Genomic DNA, 18,888 nt, shown 5'->3' with positions numbered 1-18,888 from the left:
TCGAGCGCATCCTTGCGTACGCACGGTACTGGAGATCGAGGGGCATCCCAGCACACTGATTACAACCGGAGCGACCGGCGAGTCCCAGCATCCTATTACAAACCAAACATCCAGGATCATCCAACAGAGAGGAAGGGAAACACTCTTTTTTTCATCTTCTGGCTGTGTGATTTTGTTTCTCGCCGGGTTTTGAACAGTGGATAAGATGCCATGTTAAAGTACTCTGAATTATTTGTAGGCGTGCGTGTCTTCTTGTGTGACAGCTCTGCCCTAAAATCGTTTTATTAGAAGCCTCTGTCAGCACTGGCTGCCATACGACGCTCTTCTCTTTGGCCGATGCGTCACCGGGACAACCAAACCGGCTCCCCTCTTCTCGCCTGAGCCGATCGGCAGCTTCCTGTGCTGAACACCTTGGTTGAATTTTGCCACGGATCCATAAAAGGACTGATTTATTTTTTTCAACCTTTTGACTTTTCCTCCAGTGAGGACGCGATCGCCAACCCTTCCTGGTTCTTTGCTTTTTGGGACGTTGAGTCTTTTTACGCATGCAGGGAGAAATCTGTGGTGACACCTGATCGACTGGCTTCTCTTGCGCACGTTTGACCCAGGAGCTCCAGGCGAATCGGGGAGGGAGAGAGCAGATACTCGGTCAATGCTCGGCCTGTGCTGTTGATTTGGTTTGTGTGTTTGCTTCGTTTGTGGGGGGTTGTTGCCCAGCCAAAGCCATGGTCCATTGCGCCGGCTGCGAGAGGCCTATCCTGGACCGCTTTCTGCTCAACGTGCTGGACAGAGCCTGGCACGTCAAGTGCGTGCAATGCTGCGAGTGCAAATGCAATTTGACAGAGAAATGTTTTTCTCGAGAAGGGAGACTATACTGCAAAAACGATTTCTTTAGGTAAGCTCGATGAAGATGGCAGAAACCCTTTGAAAAGTAATGTTTTTGTACTCCTTCGCTCTTTTACTTTTCTTTTGCATACGAATAATACGCAGCAGGTAAGCAGGGACAAACCATGAAAGAAATTATATAAAGATATTTATATATTTTCAAAAGAAGGACCAAAGGTAGTTATGGCACACAGTGAGACGAGAAAACTATATAAGAAACCCTACAAATATTAGATTAAACTGCAAACGACCTCAGTCTACCGCAAATTTAGTGGAAACATCTGTATCTTCCACGTTATTTACCATTTGAAAATATAGTCTATTAATTGTAGGTGACCACCAAAAAAAGGAAAGTATTTCTTCGTGGCTCAGACTGCTGTTACAGTTCAAATCTGCTCAATTATAAGTGAAGAAAACCTAAAAGATAACACAAACAAAAATGACAGAACATCTGGTTAGGTAACAAAGAGAATGTCCTTTTGAATTCTCTAAATAAACGAATAAAACGACCCGTCCCGTCTTTTGATTAGTAGTAAGTAATTGAAAGCTTGTTAACTTGGATTCTTATGCAAAAACAGCAACAAAAGAGGAGCAGCAACATTAAACGCGTGTGCGCTCACTCTCAGCAGGGGGAGGGTTTGTTAGGAAATCGAGGAAATCACACTTGAAGGGGTTTTTTTGTTGGGTTTTTTTTACAGCTTGTTGGCAGTCGTGGGAGCTTAGAGCATCAAACCGGCGCTAGAGAAACCGCTGCCCGGTGTGTTTGCTCAGTCTGGCTGAGGAGGACGTGATAAGTGGATTTGAATAGTAAACTAGTTGAAAAGATCAGGTCCGCAGACGATGCAATCACAGACGTGCAGTCAACAAGCACCGCACGCAACTCAGCAAACATTGTTTAACAGTGAAGTAGATGGCAGGGTGATAATTTATGAGCCAAAATCCAACCTAGTTTTTAAAGACACCTCAAATTGGTTTATTTACTGAAGCTCGACGCTTAAAATACGTGTTTGCAAAGACACACAAAAAACATGTAAAATAGAGGTAAAAATGTAACAGATGAAATTTTTGTGCAAAGGTTAATGCAGAGAGGAGTTCGCGTTTGTTTGTTTGCTGGCTTTATGGTTTTTTTTTTAAAGAGGCAAAGCTACTGGTCAGCATTTTCTTTTACAAAAATAATTAAAAGTACAATTATAGCACAAATTATTATTATTATTATTATTATTATTATTATTATTATTATTATTATTATTATTATAGCATGTGATATAGAAATCTCCTAAAATAAAAAAACTATCTCTGTATGAATCTTCATTATTTTTGATCCGTTAAAATAATGATGGAATTAAAATGTCACATTTAACAATATTTATGACTCGATTTCATTCCTTAAATTACGCTGATATTTAATAGGATGGATTAATAATAAAATATGTATATCATACAAAGATATATATGAGAGAGAGCAAGACAGAAATAGATGATTTGTATCCTTAAGACACAATTATAACTTCCGGATGTTTATTTTGAATGTTTATTTTTGTGTCCGTTATATAAGTCGGCCCCATCACTTTGGTGTTTTTCCTTGCTAAATGTTTAGATCATTGTCTCTTTAAAGCAAATACATTAATAAACAATAAATTAAAAATGCAGAACACCCTTAATAGCAGGAGTAACCACCTCCATCCCCCGCAGGCGGTTCGGCACCAAGTGTGGCGGTTGCTCGCAGGGCATCTCTCCTAACGACCTGGTCCGGAGGGCCCGGAGCAAAGTGTTTCACCTTAACTGCTTCACCTGCATGATGTGCAACAAGCAGCTCTCCACCGGCGAGGAGCTCTACATCATAGACGAGAACAAATTCGTTTGCAAAGACGATTACCTAAACAACACCAGTGTAAAAGACACCAACCTCCTCTCAGGTATGCAGAGTCCTGCACGTGTGTTCTGTGAGTGTGTGTACGCAGGGCGAGTTAAATAATAATAATGATAATAATAATGATAGATAGATAGATATTTATTTGTTTATTTATTTTTAAAGATGGACTTAACGTTTTCAACCTCACAGTGGCTTCCTCATTTCCATGACACAGCGCACGATGGTTTAAAAGCGCGAAATATTTTCTTTTCAGTTCAGATGATGGTTCTTTTGGCCTGATATGTAGCTGTGCTCAATCTGTTTTATTTTCATAATGTCAGATTTGGCTTTCTTTTTCTGTCCTTCTTTCTTTCTAATTAAGACTGTGCATTCTTTACTTGATATTTAAGCCTCCTCCGCATTCATAAATTCTGCTGTTGGTAAATTTTCCTTTTGTAAAACAAATGGCTGTATGTCACAAGTAAGGCCCGAATTCAGCACAAAACAACATCACTACAAAACGATAATTCCGAAATATAACTTCTAGTTAGCAGTGTTAGCGTGTGTTTGCACTTTGTCAGTGGTGATAATCCACCGAGTTAAATGCACTTTTAGAGACTCTGGCGCTTCACTGCTACGATAACACTGCTGTGTGAATATTATTCTAATATTTAGATGTCGTTTCTGCAGTAACGGCATGCAGCGACCCGAGTTTATCACCAGACTCTCAAGACCAGCTACAGGATGACGTGGTCCTAAAGGACACAGAGATAGCCGCGCTGTCCGACAAGGAGACCGTTAACAACGAGAACGACGACCAGAACCTGGGAGGGAAGCGGCGTGGCCCACGGACCACCATCAAGGCCAAGCAGCTGGAGACACTGAAAGCAGCGTTTGCCGCCACTCCAAAACCCACCAGACACATCAGGGAGCAGCTGGCCCAGGAGACGGGCCTCAACATGAGGGTCATCCAGGTAAAGAAACAGCTGCACCCAAGCAGGAGCTCTGCTTCAGCCTAAACTCAGTCTATAAGTCTATATAGACCATTATTTTTATTATCATTATTTTATCAAATGCGTGTTTCTAAATGTGTGGTCCATGCGGCCTCCTAATGCAATCCTTGATGTAGTATCATAACTTTCGTGGTCCCCGGTGATTTAAACACGATTCTGTAGTAAATCATCTAAATCGTGCAATGTGATGCTTTCAAATATTATGGAAATAGATTCAGGGGACACCCAGGGGTTGAGGAGGTGGGCTCGCGCCTTTTTCCGTTTTATAGGGTGTTACGCACCCATTAAAAGGTGTGATGTAACAGCTTATATTTTATGGAAAAATGTCCCAGCCAAGCTGCCAGACAGCAATGACCGAGCAGGCCCTCATCCCATCAGGGAGGCTCCACCTCCCCAAGCCTCCCCTCTCATATCCTTCACCCCTCTTTAAACGAGGCCTCTTCCCTTCAAACTGCGCGGTCACATCGAATTCATTAAGCCAAAGATTGGCCGATGGACGAGGTTGATTTGGAAATGGGTAATTTATATGGGTATTTTTGATTCTTGGCGCACACGACGGGGCAAAGTCGCCAACTGGCGCCGAGGTGCTGGGAGCGCTGGGAGCGCTAGGAGTCCTGGCACAGCGCTGCCACCACGTTTTGCGACCACATTTAGCCACGCTGTGAGCATTTTCAGCCAAGTGGAAAGGCACAAATCTGTTTCAAGGGTCTTCAGATTGTATCCTCACAACAAGCGTGCGTTACAGAAGGCCAAGTTAAACAACAAACGACACATACAACCAACTGTATGTTATTATTATTATTATTATTATTATTATTATTATTATTATTATTATTATTATTATTGATAATCCCAACTGATATTATTATAAATCATGGTTTATTTTCAAAGTCTATTGTGTGACACAAGAATTGGAAATACCTAATAATAAAATGTCTCAAATAAATTATATTTACGCGCCAAAATCACACAAACGTAGCCCTAAATTTATTGCAAAGTAGTCAAAGTAGTAGTGTCATTTTTTAAACTATGGGAATACATTTTTGTTTGTTTGCTTGTTTGTTTAAAAAAAGGCAAAATGCTTTAACGTAGAGTAATACCGAAAACGTGGAAGCGGGGAGATAGTGCTATTTAATGTGTGTGCGCTTGAGCGAGGAAAGGGGAGAGCATAATTAAAGGAAGCCGGCCTATAGATTAGGAAATGATAACCTCCAAGAGTCCGGTAATATATTGGTAACAACCCGCCTATTAAGTATTAATTGGAGATTTTAAACCCCTGCTGCTGCAGCCTTCAGTCGGAGTAAATGGAGGGTTAAAAGATCATTAGGGAGGTTAGATGGGACTGTCGCTCCTTAAACGATAATTGGGCGCAGTCCTCTTCGCCGCAGAGCCTTGCGAATTTAACGCACTGGCTCAACACGCTTGCCGCATACAGCGCGGTTATTGACTCTAATAAGAAGACAGCGGAGTAGGTGCCAAGGTAAACATGATACCTAATTACACTTTCCTTTCAATGAGGATACATTTAAATGCCGACGTTTGTTTGCATGTTCAGAAAAAACAAGCAAACCATTGTTTGTTTAGATATTTATTCATAGAATAGCAGCTCTAACCCCTCCCCGGCCACCCCCTTCCATAATCTCCATTTCTGCCTCTCCTCTCGTCTTTCGCCATAGAATATTGACGTGCAATCGAAATGGCGTCAGCAGTCTATTGCATATTTTCTGGGCCACATGATGTGATACACACGTACGCGTGTGTGTGGTTGCGTTTGTTCAGGTCTGGTTCCAGAACCGACGTTCCAAAGAGAGGCGGATGAAGCAGCTGAGCGCACTGGGCGCCCGGAGGCACGCGTTTTTCCGGAGCCCGAGGCGAATGAGGGCGCTGGGTGACCGGTTGGAGCCTGGGGAGCTCATCCCCAACGGACCGTTCTCCTACTATGGAGGTATGGTTGCTTAATATTTTCTTTCTTTTTTGACACGTTAAATTTCAACCTGGTTCTGACTGATAATGTGTTCGCCAAACATTGAATTGTTAAAAACAATTCAATGCATCATCTGTTATTTCCTATTAGCCGGTCATTTCTTCTTAATGTTTTGTCTTATATGCCATTATCCTATTCCCGGGGAATTATTTAGGTCTATGCCACTTTTTAAAGACGACCAGTGAGTAGCGAGCACACTAGGTCTATCCACATTTAACCGTCTTCGTTGTTTTCACACAATATTAAATGTCAAATGAGTGCATAATGTTAAAAACTAAAATGTATGAACAAGCAGTGAAAATGATGTAGTTTTCCTACTTACTGTTATTTTGGATGTATTCAAAAACAAACAAAAGAGGCTATACATGTTTTAGTCTGGGTCATCTCATCCACAGGCTTTAAGAAATGGCTTAGTATGGAATTCACTTCAAGTGAAGTTAGTTTACACCTGAGTGATTTCATACCAACGCGGCAATATTTCATCAAATGCTTTGAAATATCTGTTAATTTTCAGAGAATTCCATTTGTGTCTGGGCCTTTGTCCTTCCTGCTGAAGCAAAAAGTCTAATAATATTCTGCTGAGCTGAAAAAATTGGTCTCAGTAGGTAGAATCGCTGATGAAATGGCCCCCATTTTAATTAATTTTGTGGCCACGTTGTTCTCCCCACCCAATTGCAGTTTTGATTTAAGTGTAACGTGCTCTGTGACTAATGTAGCACAGCGAAGGTCTCTTTTTCTCTAATGCAAATCAAGCTATGTATATATATTCAATGAATTCCTCAACATCCCTGGAATTACTTCTGCAAACCCATTGTTCTCAGTCTGAGCTAATGGTGATATTTTTTTTCTACTTCTCTTGCATCTGCAGATTATCAAAGTGAATACTATGGTCCAGCAGGGAACTATGACTTTTTCCCTCAGGGGCCACCATCATCACAGGCCCAGACCCCAGTTGATCTCCCCTTTGTGCCATCCTCAGGCCCCACAGGCAACCCCCTTGGAGGTATGGACCACCCGCTCCCGGGCCACCATCCCTCCACTGAGGTGCAACGTTTCTCCGATATCATGTCCCACCACCCAGGGGATTCTCCCAGCCCAGAGCCCGGCATCCCAGGGCCCCTGCACAGCATCTCGTCAGAAGTGTTCGGCCCTAGTCCTCCTTTTACCTCACTGTCACTGAACGGGAGCGGATACAATAACCATCTGTCTCACCCGCCCTCAGAAATGAACGAGGGCACTGTGTGGTAGCTTTGCGAGGGAGCGGACTTTGCTGGCCAGAGATTCAGTAATGAAGGGTCGTGAGATCTGGAAGTGTTGGGGGACTGAGTCCAGAACAGGGACACGGATAATGACTGGGTTAGGGCAGTACCATAAACTATTTTTTCTCCTTTTTTTTTGGTGATTTCATATTTATTTATTTATTTATTTTCCCATTTGTTGTTCTTTTTGACAGGAGAGCATATTTAGCATAAAAATGATGCCCCAAAACACTGCAGCATTACGTTCGGGTGTTTTGATTGCTTCTTTCAACTCTTACCCCTACCCAGCCTGCATCCAAAAACTGGACTGAGACATCTTGTTACCCCTCCTGATTCCGGTCAGTGGCACGGCAGAGCGACCAATCCCCCAGTCCCCCTAACACTTAAAAAAAAGGAAGAAAAAAAACCTTTTCAAAATCTCCTGTAATATGTCCTAAACATGAAAACATCCTTAGCTACTGTCAAAGACTTCAATAGCTTTACAGAGAGAGAATAAAGGGGCTAAGGGTTGGTTGTGTGCTGACCTGGCACAGTAGGAAGGCTGAGCGGCATTCAGACTATGTGCGAGGAACTAGACGCGTCCCTTGTATTTATTCAGAAGCTCCTCAGACCTCTTGCCTCTCAAGGCTCTGCCATATTGACACTTAACCTTTTTCACAATATGTTTCTGGAGGCCAGAAGAAATGACAGTTTTCTCCTCTGCCTGGACTATTTGTTTGTTTCGGTTTCAGAATTTCAACCAAATCTGAAGAAGGCTGCCTTCAAAAGGCAAACCAGTAAAAGACTCCCTATGGATTGCAAGCCCTTTATTAAAAATGGAAGTGAACTTGAAATGGTGAGATGAAGTCTACCTTCTAAAAATCTTCTACTGGGGTTCTAAATGGGACTTAGAACAGTCAACTGTTTACGTAATATATTCAATTCAGGAGTCCAGAAGTCTCGAAAACCACGTTTTAGAACCTCTCAATCCATATAAAAATGTTCCAAGCAACCAACCAAACTTTTGTATTGATTTCATTTATATTGTACGGAGATAAAAACACATTTGCTGGGGTTGTGGTTCACTGTGCTAGTTTGTACGAGATGTTGTTTACAAAAAAGGTTAAAAAAATAAAAACACGAGTAAAGTAGACATTTGACAAATAAAAAAAATAGCACAAATATTGTTAAAGTGCTTTGCACCATCATCGCAGAACGTGTTGAGACAAAATGTAAGTGTTAAAAGGAGTAATCGAATTCTTAATTTTTTTAGTCTGCTGACGATACATTCATAAAACTGTTAATATACTTAGGTTTTATTTTTGTGTCTTTAAAGAAGAAAAATCCAAACTATTAAAAACTGATGATCAAATATGCAGCAAGCAGCTGCTACATCTCTTTGAATATCAAGCCCTCATGGTATGTCTTTTATTGTTCCAATAAACCTAAGCTTATGTGACCTCCAGTGCATATTAGACCATTCACTGTATAAATACCACATGTTGACAAATGTGTTTGTAATAAACTAGAAAATATACGTCATTTTTTTTGGGAGCAGCTATCTTAAAGTATACCAGACATTACAGTGCATTGTGTTTCACAAAGTATTGAAGGTACATTACAGCTTTTGTCCAGTTTCTTGAACTGTGGAATAATTGTCCTTAATTGCAGACACTGATGCTGATTGGTTAAATCTGAATAACTGGACTCGAAAATGATGAGCACATTTAAAATGGCATTTGGTGGAAAATGATGAAAAGACAGAAAGAAACAAAAGCAGAAGTCTAAATGAGAAGAGTGATGGAAACATGCAGTGTAGGTTTGTGATGATGATCCTTACCTGTCATCACAGGGTTTTCTTCTCGTCCCTGTTGCAGTGTTGCAACACACCCTAAACTCAAACAGAACAACAACAAAAAAACTTTTTTGCTGATTTTACTTTTTCTCCCAGCAACGGAGGAATTCAGTGGACCAGTTTGCTGCAGCGAACACAAGGGGGAGTGAATACACTCCTCATGCTGATGCAGTTTCTCCTTCCAGCTGCTTTGGCTCCAGCCTCACATTCTTCCATTCAGTTACTCGAGGTCGTCAGCTAATCACGAGCAGTTTGCTGTGCTACTGTGAAGGACAATGATGAAATTGCTGTGGCCGTGGCTCTCGTGTTTGTTATGCTTTTCTTAGCGGGCTCCAGTATTATTATTCCCTGTAGGTTTCTGTTCTTTCAGTGCAGTCTGGCGGCTGGGAAGGACATCTCCCAACTTATTTCGGCGAACATAGCTGCAGTAATAATCAAGAAGCCCAAACACCGAGGCGTGATGTTTTTGCAGGAAAAATGGAAAAATTTTCATACTTGTACGGAAGCGAGTCAGGCGGTGGGATTGTGGTGTGAATCTGGGGAAACCTTTATCTCCCTAACCCCAGCCTGTGCAGTTAGGACTGTATGCAATCCCAGTTTTCCTCCCTGCCTCCAGACTGTAATCCACCATGAATTAATCATGGTCTTGAGAGTTAACCAAGCTTGGGGAGGTGGAGGTAAAGGGTGTGTGGAAGGATATAGGTCTCTGTTGAGCCCCTGCGCTTAGAACTCCCCCTCCCCCCAGTCCACCCACCCACCGTAGTAGCTCCACGCACCGGCGACTGACCGCCCCCAGGGCCACAGCTCTTTAAATTCAAATCTCCTATTGATCGCTCATCAGCTGTTGGTGCAAACTGACCTTGTAGGCTAATACTGGAAAAATAAAATAAGCCTTAACAGCAGTGAATGGGTTTTAAATGACATTTTAAATCTCTGAGTCAGGACATTTGAATAGCCTACACACCCACTGGGAGCCAAAATAAGTGCACTTTTTGTGCATGTGTGTGATGAGAGAGGATGATGGGAAGGAGGTGGGTGACAGTAGTGACAGCGTGTGTGTGTGTGTGTGTGTGTGCTGGGGGGCTTTAATACTTAAAGGATGGCATGGGGGTACAAAATGGTTTACTTTAGAGTACAACAGGGGATCTGGCCCAGCAGACAAACACTGACATTCTCTGAGGGGTTTTTTTTTTTTTTTGGAGGGGGGGGGGGGGGGGGGGGGTGCACTCTCCATATGAGAAGCATTTGGCTGCTAGTTTTAAATGTAGAGTGGCTCAGCTGGAAGTGTATCCTCTCCTTGGAGCGAATGTAGCATAAGCACACAAACACATGGCACTGGGCCTCGTTTCTTCTCAAACAAATGACACATGTTGGGGGAAGCCAGCTCCTTGGCCAGAAATGAGAAAACGCTGTTAATCAATGGAGCGGGTTGCTTGATCGCTGAGCCTCATTTCCCTGGCTCAGTACTCAGCCAGTGGGTGATACACAGTCGTGTAACAAAATCTGATAAGCTGACCTCTGCTGATGAGCTGTTTGTTTTGCCACCTCACTGGTCTTTACACTTCCTCCTCTTATCAAACACAGAAGGATGTGTTTAAGTCAGACCATTTTTTTCGACTTTTTTAGTAATGTTGGGCAGCATAGTCTACAAACACCTACTATTTTACAAAGAGAGGTATAAATCAGGAGGGAGTTAACCTAGTGTTTAAGGCACTAGGTGCATTAAACACCTAGTGCCTTTTATCTGTTTTCAGAATAAGAAAAAAGATGCTCCACAGAAACTGATTGGTTAAAAGAATTGTTAGGAATAAGAATTATCAGACCTTTTAGCAATTACGAGTCATTTTAGACATTATCAGTGGCTGAGAAGAAAAAGAAGAGAGAGCCATCTCAAGAAAATGTTGATTTTACTGCAAACGGCTGATCAGGAAATCAAAGAAGTGAACTAAAATCGCATATGGTCCTATTTTTTATTGGCAACATTTTGTTTGGTTCAGTGTGAAAAAAGTTGCTTCATAAATATTTTATTGTTGCTTTAAAACACTCATGCACACCTATACACCCCCCCCCCCCTAAAAAAAAAACTTTATCAGTGAACAAAGAGAAGGTTCTTCCTAATATTTAAATTTAGCATTTTTAATCATTCTGCTACAAATGTTACCTTAGAAGTGCTGAATTATGTGTGGCTTGAAAATGTCACTTTTGTTTTTCTAAATATTCTGGTCCTGCTTTGAGGTAGCTTGCTTACAGATAGTGATGAGTATATATTCATCTGCACCAAAGTACAAAGTAGAATTTAAACAGTGTGAACAATAAATAGAAGATTTATAAAACATTTATAAGACATGATGTGAGGCGAAAGTATTGAACGAGAGCTCACAAATAAACAAAACTCACACTACAAGCCATCATAATCCACATTCCAAAATACCATTTATTACTGCACTGTGTATCACCATGATATAGGTTAATATAAAGGTAGTTACTGATAAATCGAAATTACTGCCTCACAAATATAAAAACATATACTGACAAGAACGACTGTTTTATTGTTACTATTTACAGTTAAGTTCAAAAGTGTTTGGACAACAACACAGTTATATTTTCAGATTTTGTTTCTCTTCATCACACTCGTCAGTTTTAATTCAAAAATAATTCCTCATTTTTATAAGGCCAAAAACATTTGGACAATCTAAAATAATTTTAAATATGAAGATTGCTTTTAAAACTTAAATGAAAATGATTAGCAGTTAGTGATCGTCCTTCCTGATTCTCTGATTGTTTGCATATTTTTACACTTGTTTCAAAGTTTCAGATCATCAAACACATATTAATATCAAACAAAGAAAACACAAATAAACAAACAGTTTTTAAATGATTTCATTTATTAAGGAGAATAAAAAGCTTTCCAGATCGTACAGCCCTATATGAATGATTGAGACCCGATAATGGCAATGATAATATAAATAACAGGACTTTATATAAAGGCACCTTTCAAACCCCCCACGTTTACCTTACATTAGTACAGTAAAATATCCCAAACCTGAAAATCCTTTGCAGTCAGTTACTACCTGAAGTCTAGAACACCAGGATATCCAAAATGCAGCGTTTCCTTCCTCGAGAAACTATGTCAACTTTTGCCCTGGCTGACTTTGACTCTTATTTCAAGAAATCTGGCCAAACTTATTAAAGAACAAAATGTGACTATCCAGAGTTGGGACCAGGAAGCAAAGTCTTACAGACCTCTCTGCAGCTTTTCTCCTCCTATCATCCCCCAAAACCCTAACCCCAAAGGCACTGTGTATGTTTCCATACAATCGAAAGACAAACCAAAAAATAACCAAATAAAAAATTATTTTAAAAATTAACAAAGAATAATTTAACACCCACAACTGTACCTAAGTGCAAATCAATTAAATGGGGGCTATTAAACAGGTCTCTCTCTCCTTTTAGAAAATTATATAATACTTGATCACCGTATTGATTTATTCTGCTTTACAGAAACCTGGTTACCCCTGAGTTATATTGTCTGTCCTCAAAGCACAGGTCAAGGAGGAGGAGTGGCAGCAATCTTCCACTCCAGCTTATTAATCAAACAAAGACCTAGAGCATTAAAGTATACCTATAACCATAACTAGCAATGACTTTATGAGTTTCTTCACATATAAAATTTTAACCATTTGACAAAAAAATCATTCACAGCCATCCCACAGCAGTGCCACTGAGTAACTCTAATAACCAATGATGTTTACTTAGATTGGACGACCCTTTACTGTGTTCGTTTGTAGTTTTCCAGCCCTTTATATCTGTGAACTTGTCTATGTTTAGCACATAGTTGTGACTGAAAATTATTTTTCTGTTTAAAATTTTAAAAATCTATATTCCTCCAACTATTGCAATTGGTTCTTTAAACATCTGTCATTAAACCAACAGAGTAATGATACCAAAACACAATTGTGGCTGTTGGAAGGTGTGCATTAAATGAAGCCCAAACATGCAGGATATGATTAGTGCCCTGTTTTCCATACAAAGCCACGACCTTACACTTAAAACGTTTAGGTTTTTGCCTGGTACATTAATAAAACATGGCCAAATGTATCAAATAAAGTGAACAATTTAGCTATTTCTTATTGTAACTGCAAAATAAATAAAAACATTATACATTTCAAAGTTCTGTCCGTAGTGCTCGCCTCTGACAAAAATCTCAGTAAATGTGACTTTATAAAAGTGAATGTTTTACTTATAATTGGTAGCCCATTGCTCTACGATTTACATAAGGAAATTGCCCATGTAACAAACAATGTGTTCACCCAAAGAAGAAAGTACACTCGTCTAGCAAAGTGGAAAGTACTAATTTCCCCCTGGAGAATGTCCTGATGGTATGTGAGGTCTGCAGGTTGGCCTGATTAGCACGTGCATGGAGTGTGTCTACACCATCTGACCCACTGAGTGATATTCATTTGTCATTCACATATTGGAGACCAACTGCTGTGTTTGTTGCTCAGGGCAAGGGTTTTCTCAATGAGTTGTTTGTGTATGACTGCACTGGCAATCTCTCATCATATTACAAGGAATCCACACTTCAGTGCAAAATCTGTTTATAATTTCTTGTTGTTGAACTTGTGCATTTCCTTTCATGAACAGTGTGTTTTTGAATGCATATTTTATATAAAATTACTATTTTATAAATATGGTATCAGTATGGTTTACAAGGCCATGCTGAGCTAGTAAATTAGTTGAGTGTGTTTGGAAATTTTTCTGAAATAATCTTAGACTAAAGTCAGACAAAACAGATTCTCAGCCTTCACACTGTGACACTTGGTCAGGATCATGGGTGTTATTTTTAACAGAATCTTTTAGTGTCAGTTTGAAGTGTGCAGGGTTGTCCAGTAAACTTCAGGAAAACATGCTCTGCTAGTATTAAAGGAAGCCTGTTGCAGATGGGCAAAGAAACATAACGTGGTTAATTTTGTCACAGGTTGTATTTTGACACAGAAAATCATCTTTTCTTAAATTTAAGGGGATAGCTATGTTACCTGAACCCAACCAAGCAGAAACTAAAAATAAAAATTCAAAATAGTAAAATTATTTTTTTAAATGATTATGTTGTCAACAGCAATAGGAAACATAGTTTTAAAGATCCCTATATAGCATTATTATTACTTTCACCTTCAGATCAGGATTTTGCCCATGAAGGAGAGGTCAAAGTTCAGATGTGACATAATATTGTAAATCTTTCTGTATGCTGTAAATACACACCGCACTTGTAAGAATCATAACTTCTAAGTTATAAATGCTTTTTGTCAATTTTCAACCAATAAGTCATCAGGCTGTCCTTGAAGAGCTTGTTGTAAGCCACATTTTAATGGATTGCTAACCTGACCCCACAGTACAGCCATATAAATGGTAAATGGTCTGTATTTGTATAGCGCTTTACTTGGTCCTATACACAATCATCCACCCATTCACACACACATTCACACACTGGTGATGGCCACAGCCGCCCTGGGGCGCACTGACAGAGGCGAGGCTGCCGGACACTGGCGCCACCGGGCCCTCTGACCACCACCAGTAGGCAACGGGTGAAGTGTCTTGCCCAAGGACACAACGACCGAGACTGTCAGAGCCGGGGCTCGAACCTGCAACCTTCCGATTACAAGACGAACGCCCAACTCTTGAGCCACGATCGCCCCCATATAAGATCGTATAATATTTTATCATAATTTATAGATGGACAAAAAGGCCAAAACATAACACACACACACACAACACACACACACACACACATGTATATATAGATATAGATATATATGCACAAATGCACTCATTTAGAATTGTTTACGGTGTATTTCCCCTGATAAGCAAATTGATTTTTGTTATTTTCTGCTAGCTTAGCATTTTTTGCGCTTGCATTATCTGGTTGTGTTTGAGCAAGTGGCTGCATGCACCAGCGTAGAAAGCCCTTATCACCCAAACACACTGTAACTTAAGCTCCAGGTGCTTGCTGCCATGTTACTGTACTCAACACACATGGCCATGTTGCTAATTAAAGCAATCCTATGCTTATCCTGAGGGGGAAATACCTGGATTACCAGGATATTTGCAACTCAAACCTGAGACATGCCTAATCAATTTAAGGCCATTAGACAATTAATTCACTTTGGTAAAGGGTGGTATTTACAAATGCACTAATCTGGCTCCTAAGTTGTCACTGTGAGTGTTGATGAGCATTATGTTCATATTTACTGAGTTCATAATGAGTATTCAGAGATGAGAATGAGCAAGTGACACAAGAAAGGAATAAACACATCTCCCAGTTGAGCATTAAGTTATATTACGCTACAGTTATGAAAAAGACATCTGGATTTCCATTGAAAAGCAATAAACCTCTCCAACACCAAATATGCATTTTAATGTTCAAGTGAGCTTCAGCTACAGTGTGATTTCTCAGTCCCGATCTCATACCCTGTTATCAGTTAGTCTGAACCTGTATCTACATCACATTTATTTTATTTATTTTTTATTTTAATCTGCTATAATGTGAAATTTGTCTATCATAAAGGTTGTCTAGTAAAACTTCAGATTTAACCTTTTTATATTAGTGGAAAATTAAAAAAAGAAATCAGGTAAAGTCCCCAGGCCTAACACTGTTTACCTAGCTAACTTTGGTGGGTGAGAAAACTTTCTAATGTTAGCAAGCTAAGATGTTCTCTAATCCATTCAGCTGTTGGGAATCATATTGTTACTTATTAGTGCAACCTTTTGACCATAAAATTAGTAACATGAACAGAACACATACAAGAGGATCACCATTTATATGACATAATTTACTCAGTCACAGGAAGCTGTTGCGTAACATCATCAATAAAACTCATGAGCCTGTCCTTGTCAGCATAGAACAGTAGACACTGTTGCAAGTTATTGCCAGTGCAATAGATGTGAGAACACACAATTCAATTCCTGGATTCGTCCATAATGTTAGACTTATGAATTTGTATGAGGGGAAATACAGTGTTATCTCCATCAGCTGCGTATGGCAGAGAAAATTAGCTTATTTTGAAAAACACTAAACTGCTGTGGAAGCTACTCTATATTTGTTAAGTTATAACTAAAGAACCTGGAACATCTGGAAGAACAGAAAAACTTTTATTGTAATTTTATTTTAATGGAGCGGGACAGAACAGTAACTAATATCAAGAAGAAAATGATGACTTAGTACTTGGTGGAGAAACACTTGCTGGCAAATACAGTGGTAAGATGTTTCTTGCAGTGGTAGGTTTGCACACATCTCAGGAGAAATTCTGGACAACTTCTCGTTACAGAAACTCTCTAAACTCTTTAGGTTTCTTGACTGCCTCTTGTCATGCCAAAATTTCAGCTACCTCCACAGACTTTCTACAGGACTGAGGTCTGGAAACTGACTGGTCACTCCATGACCTTAATGTGTTTCTTCCTTAGCCACTCCTTTCTTGCCTTGTGGTTTGTTTTTTGGTCATTTTCATGCTGAAAGACCCATCCATGACCCATCTTTCTTTCCTGTACCCAGAAAAACAGCTTGAAAGTCTGTTTCTACCATTCTGCTTGACTGTGGAGGTGGTGTTTTTAGGTCATACTCAGCATTGCTATTCCTTCAATTGAATTTTATTTATAGAGCGCCAAATCACAACGACAGTCACTTCAAGACGCTTAACATGCCGGCTTGAGTTGATGCCAAAGAGCTTGATTTTGGTTTGAGCTGACTACAGCACTTTCTCCCAAGCCTTCTCTGAAACATTTAGATGTTCACTGGAAACGTCAGTCAAGAAACTGATTCTTTAGACAGGTGTGCTTTATACACATATCAAGTTGGTATCAGGCATACCTGTTTTTGACTGACTGATTGTTTTCATGGGCACGCATCCAATCTGTGGGAGCCAGACTTTTGGCTGGGTTGGCTTGCTGAGATTTGGCAGGGGATCAAATGCTTATTTCACTCAGTGGTATGCAAATCAATTTATAATTCTTATGTAACGGGGTTTTGTTTGTTTGTTTGCTTTTTGTTTTGGTTTCTGTGTGGTGGGGGTTATTCTGTCTTTTTTAACTTAAAATAAGCTACTATTAAAAAAAATCATCAGTAGCCAATAAGCTCATATACGTCACTGCCTCAGTAATCCTAGAAGCAATTAGGTATAAGATCAAGGATTCATGTAGAGAAGCCCTCCCATGGAGGTGGAACCATCATGGACAACCAAGACCCTGCAAAGGATGTACCATTTAGAGGTTGAGGAAGTGGCAGACATCAAGAAGTCTATTGGCTAGAAGAGTTTAATGATCCAAAGGTGCATGAGGCTGCCACAGATGAAAAGACTGCACATCTTTTCAGACTGTGCCCAAAGACTACCACCACGTAATAGCAGGAAGTAAAATATAAGCTTTGACCGTGTACTCTGGAAGGAACAAACAAGTAGCTGGGATATTGTACAGGAACATCTGTACAGGAACATCTGTGCTGCATATGGACTAGAATCCCCACTTCCTGATGAGTGACACCACTGAAGGTGGTTGAGAACAACAGGACTAAGGTCTATAGACAACCAGCTGCTGGCCAGCCAAGGAGGCACAGTGGTGGCTGACAAGGAGTAGAAGATAAAATAGAGAAGTACCAAAAGCTCAAGGAGCAACAGGGGCAGATGTTGAAGGTAAAGTCCAAAATGATCCCAGTGGTAATAGGAACATTAACCCTGAAACTAGAAAAGTTCCCCCAGCAAATTCCAAGTTCAGTGTCAAAGGTCTCTGTCAGAAGAGTGCAGTCCTAGGAGCAGCTGAGATCCTGCACAGAACCCTCATAATTGAAAAAGCTGCATACACATACAATATGTGCATACATATACATATAGAATATGTACAGAGAAAAACCCAACAATCATATGACCCCCTATGAGCAAGCACTTTGGCGACAGTGGGAAGGAAAAACTCCCTTTTAACAGGAAGAAACCTCCGGCAGAACCAGGCTCAGGGAGGGGCGGGGCCATCTGCTGTGATTGGTTGGGGTGAGAGAAGGAAGACAGGATAAAGACATGCTGTGGAAGAGAGACAGAGGTTAATAACAGATATGATTCAATGCAGAGAGGTCTATTAACACACAGAGAGTGAAGAAGAAACACCCAATGCATCATGGGAATCCCCCAGCAGCCAACACCTATTGCAGCATAACTAAGGGTCACCTGGTCCAGCCCTAACTATATGCTTCAGCAAAAAGGAAAGTTTGAGGTCTAATCTTGAAAATAGAGATAGTGTCTGTCTCCCAAATCCAAACTGGAAGCTGGTTCCACAGAAGAGGGGCCTGGAAACTGAAGGCTCTGCCTCCCATTCTACTTTTAAATACTCTAGGAACAACAAGTAGGCCTGCAGAGCGAGAGCGAAGTGCTCTAATAGGGTGATATGGTACTACAAGGTCATTAAGATAAGATGGGGCCTGATTATTTAAGACCTTGTATGTGAGGAGCAGGATTTTGGATTCTGGATTTAACAGGAAGCCAATGAAGGGAAGCCAATACAGGAGAAATCTGCTCTCTCTTTCTAGTCCCTGTCAGGACTCTTGCTGCAGCATCATCATCATCATCATACATGTATTTCCATGTATGTTTGTAGATGTTTCAGCAAATCACTGCAACCATCTATCAAATTTCTTCTGTTTATCCAAATGAAAGTTCAAGGCTGAATCAAGACTTTTGCACAGTACTGTATGGCAGGTATTTGACAGACACTTAAGATGAGTTCATTTGTGGGATCACTGCCAATCACTGCAGTGGCTCATCCCCTTAAAAAGACATGTAATACTGGCTTAATATTTACTGCCCATCTCTATTCTGTACTATTGTACACCAAATATGTATTGTACTTAGTATATTACATTGTATTTTACCTATGCAACATTGTTTCTAGCAATGAACTATGTTCTTAACTTCCATTAAATTCCAGTCTGACGTTTATCCATACTGTCTGTATTTTACAGAACTGCAGAGTGGGAAAAACAGACTAATATATTAGCAGTGCATTGTCTTTAACCTCAGAAAAACTGG

At 40.3% G+C, this 18,888-nt stretch overlaps 1 protein-coding gene across 1 annotated transcript; it reads left to right on the top strand.

Moving 5' to 3' along the window:
- The first annotated feature begins 3 nt into the window (after nt 1-3).
- Nucleotides 4-8,607, top strand: lhx1a (LIM homeobox 1a). Its single transcript, XM_085244786.1, has 5 exons — nt 4-895; nt 2,578-2,801; nt 3,428-3,711; nt 5,530-5,695; nt 6,603-8,607. The coding sequence occupies exons 1-5, from the start codon at nt 726-728 to the stop codon at nt 6,980-6,982; spliced, it is 1,224 nt and encodes a 407-aa protein (XP_085100912.1). The 5' UTR covers nt 4-725; the 3' UTR covers nt 6,983-8,607.
- The last annotated feature ends 10,281 nt before the right edge of the window (nt 8,608-18,888 follow it).

Source organism: Mchenga conophoros, linkage group LG14 (genome assembly GCF_057382185.1).
Source record: "Mchenga conophoros isolate Kocher_MC1m ecotype Shallow Benthic linkage group LG14, M_conophoros_male_GT1.1, whole genome shotgun sequence".
In the NCBI taxonomy this organism is placed as follows: domain Eukaryota; kingdom Metazoa; phylum Chordata; class Actinopteri; order Cichliformes; family Cichlidae; genus Mchenga; species Mchenga conophoros.
Note: the sequence above shows the minus strand (reverse complement) of the source record. Positions and strands in the feature narration are given on the sequence as shown.

Bases quoted from the DNA above. Each gene is read 5' to 3' on its own strand.
- lhx1a (XM_085244786.1), top strand. From the start codon at position 726: ATGGTCCATTGCGCCGGCTGCGAGAGGCCTATCCTGGACCGCTTTCTG. The intron at 896-2,577 runs GTAAGCTCGATG...CATCCCCCGCAG, and splicing joins TGCAAAAACGATTTCTTTAG to GCGGTTCGGCACCAAGTGTG. The intron at 5,696-6,602 runs GTATGGTTGCTT...TTGCATCTGCAG, and splicing joins ACCGTTCTCCTACTATGGAG to ATTATCAAAGTGAATACTAT.